The sequence below is a fragment of the Octopus bimaculoides genome, chromosome 23 (genome assembly GCF_001194135.2).
Source record: "Octopus bimaculoides isolate UCB-OBI-ISO-001 chromosome 23, ASM119413v2, whole genome shotgun sequence".
NCBI classification, from domain to species: domain Eukaryota; kingdom Metazoa; phylum Mollusca; class Cephalopoda; order Octopoda; family Octopodidae; genus Octopus; species Octopus bimaculoides.
Genome location: NC_069003.1, coordinates 25449960 through 25452735, shown reverse-complemented (window position 1 = coordinate 25452735; position 2776 = coordinate 25449960). Strand labels below are relative to the sequence as shown.

Genomic DNA, 2776 nt, shown 5'->3' with positions numbered 1-2776 from the left:
CGTGGCCGTTACCAGTACCGCCTGACTGGCCTTCGTGCGGGTGACACGTAAAAGCACCCACTACACTCTCTGAGTGGTTGGCGTTAGGAAGGGCATCCAGCTGTAGAAACTCTGCCAAATCAGATTGGAGCCTGGTGTAGCCATCTGGTTTCACCAGTCCTCAGTCAAATCGTCCAACCCATGCTAGCATGGAAAGCGGACGTTAAACGACGATGACGACGATATATATATATCAATTAGAAAATGAAGGATAATATGCTGAACCCAACGACTTGCAGACAGTGTATCCCATTGAATTCATTAATTGAATTCATAGCTAAGGTGCCGTCCCAGCAGTATATTGGATAGATACTATCCCTTAGTGGGTTGAATACTCAACCCCTAACTCTCTCGCATTATATATATATATATATATATATATATACAGGTGAGAGAATGATAAGCAGGTGTAGTTGTTTGATTCTCAGGAAGAATGGTGTGTGTGGTGAGTGTAGTGACTTAGGTGTAGGGGTGGAGGGGCAGTTAAAGGTGGCAGGTGTGTTGGAATACATGTGGGGTTGGTGTTAGATGAAAAGAGGTAGTGAATTAAGGCCATTCAGAGCAAAAGAATGAAGGGAGAAGATTAATTCCTGTTCATGGTGTAGGTGGGAGTCTGGGTGGTCTCTGTGCAAAGACAGTCTTAATGCAGACAAAGGAGATGCGGTAGTGAATGACCAGTAGAGCAGAAGTGGTATGAGACTGGGGTGTCATTGTTGAGTCCGAGTCTTGGAGGTGCTCTGTGAACCGTTTGGTCAAGCGGTGTCCTGATTGACCAATGTACATGGAAGGACAGAAAGAGCTGACTTTACTGGAGGTGCAGGTAAAAGAGTCGGTGATGTATTAGGGGTGGTGTTGGGTACTGGTGAGGAGAGTGGTGTTGGAGAGGTAGGGCAGGTGTGACAGCATGGGCGAGAGCCAGGGAAGGAACCAGGTAGGGTGCCAGGAGTAGGGAAGAAACTGCAGACCAGGAGGTCATGCAGATTATGGATGTGTTTGAAGGGAGAAAGGGGTGAGTTAGGGAAGATGTGGGAGGTGGAGGGGTCAGACTGGAGTTGATGGAAGGCTCGGAGAATGGTGTGTTGGAAGGGTAGGGTGGAGGCATGATAGGTGAGGAGAAAAGGGAGGCAGGCAAGGATGGGGTGGGTCCAGGGAGAGAGAGCAGAGGTACAGTCAATAGATTGTGCCTGGGCAAGAGCAGTTTGGATAATGGTGAGGGGATATCTATGCAAGCCATGAGTTGAGGCCAGGTCTCAAAGTCATAGTCATCACTTCAGAGCTGGTGTAGACAGAGTTAGGAGTAGGGGATGAAGAGTTTGATGTGGGTAGGTTGGGTGGAGAGAAGTGAATATAAGAGTGTGGCTCTGTGTGTTTGTAGTGGATGGAGGTGGTAAGGGCAGAGTGGTGAATAAAAATGGATATGTTGAGAAATTCAACAGAAGAGTTGGAGACGGTGCAAGAGAATTCGAGGGCAGAATGGAGAGACTGAACGAAGGATAGGAAGGGACTGGACACAGGAGACAAAGGAGGTGGTGAGCTTGCAGAAACGTTAGCACGCCGGGCAAAATACTTAGCGGTATTTTGTCTGCCGTTACGTTCTGAGTTCAAATTCCGCCGAGGTCGACTTTGCCTTTCATCCTTTCGGGGTCGATAAATTATGTACCAGTTACACACTGGGGTCGATGTAATCGACTTAATCTGTTTGTCTGTCCTTGTTTGTCCCCTCTATGTTTAGCCCCTTGTGGGCAATAAAGAATAAGAGACAAAGGAAGAATAAATATATCTTTTCCTCATTTTTCAGGGTATTTTTCTTAGATGTATCATTGGATTCCATATTGGAGAGGTTGACTCCTCTAAGGACAGACTTAGTGACTGGACAGCAACATCACCTGCATTTTAATCCTCCGCAGACATTGGCGATGATGGACCACCTGAGAGCCAACCCAAGACATATGGAGAAGACAGTCACAGAGAAAGTATCAAGATTCCATGCTCAGGAGGATGAACTGTCAATATATTACACAGAGAAAGCATCTCATCTGAATGCTGATCAAGATTATTACACTGTGTTTGAAACCATTATGAGTATGATCATCAACCCTGTAGCAGTTAACTTCGATTAATGACCATATTTTAATGACCATATTTTAATGACCATATTCTAATGACCATTATCTCTTGATGACCAATTTGGCTTATATTGCATTTTATTTTCAGTTCTTTAGCTGATAAAGAACAGGAAGAATAATAATCGAGAGAGTAGTGTTTGCTTCAAAAAATACTTTTATTTATATATCTGTTAAACACTGGAAAAATTCTCCAAGCCTGTGTATCTGTCTCTCTGTGAGATATACGCACATATATTTATATGTATTGATGTAGTGTTGTTAAATTGTATCAGAAAATAAAATGAATGCTGAAAATGGGTCTCATTTATGATTTCTGAGTTGTCAGAGACCTGAAATTTAGCTTTACCAATTTGTGGAACACACAAAACTTTAAACATTTTCAGGTTTTGCCTCCCATTCCCAATTACAAATAAATATATGATTGTGATTTACCACCTGCTTTCCATGCCGGCATGGGTTAGATGGTTTGACCGAAACTGGTAGGCTGGAGAGCTGCACCAGGTTCCAGTCTGATTTGGCAAAGTTTCTAAGGCTGGATGCCTTTCCTAACACCAACCACTCTGAATGTGTGTGTGTGTGTGTGTGTGTGTGTGTATATATATATATATATA

The 2776-nt window shown here is 43.6% G+C and overlaps 1 protein-coding gene across 1 annotated transcript in view; it reads left to right on the top strand.

Annotated features, from left to right (window-relative positions):
• The window catches only part of LOC106877265 (adenylate kinase 8), a 29837-nt gene extending 27378 nt beyond the window's left edge, over positions 1-2459 (top strand). Inside the window, exon 11 of the mRNA XM_014926129.2 lies at positions 1838-2459. Coding sequence (XP_014781615.1) covers positions 1838-2159 — 322 coding nt within the window. The 3' untranslated portion in view covers positions 2160-2459. The remainder of the gene's footprint in view (positions 1-1837) is intronic.
• Positions 2460-2776: the final 317 nt, after the last annotated feature.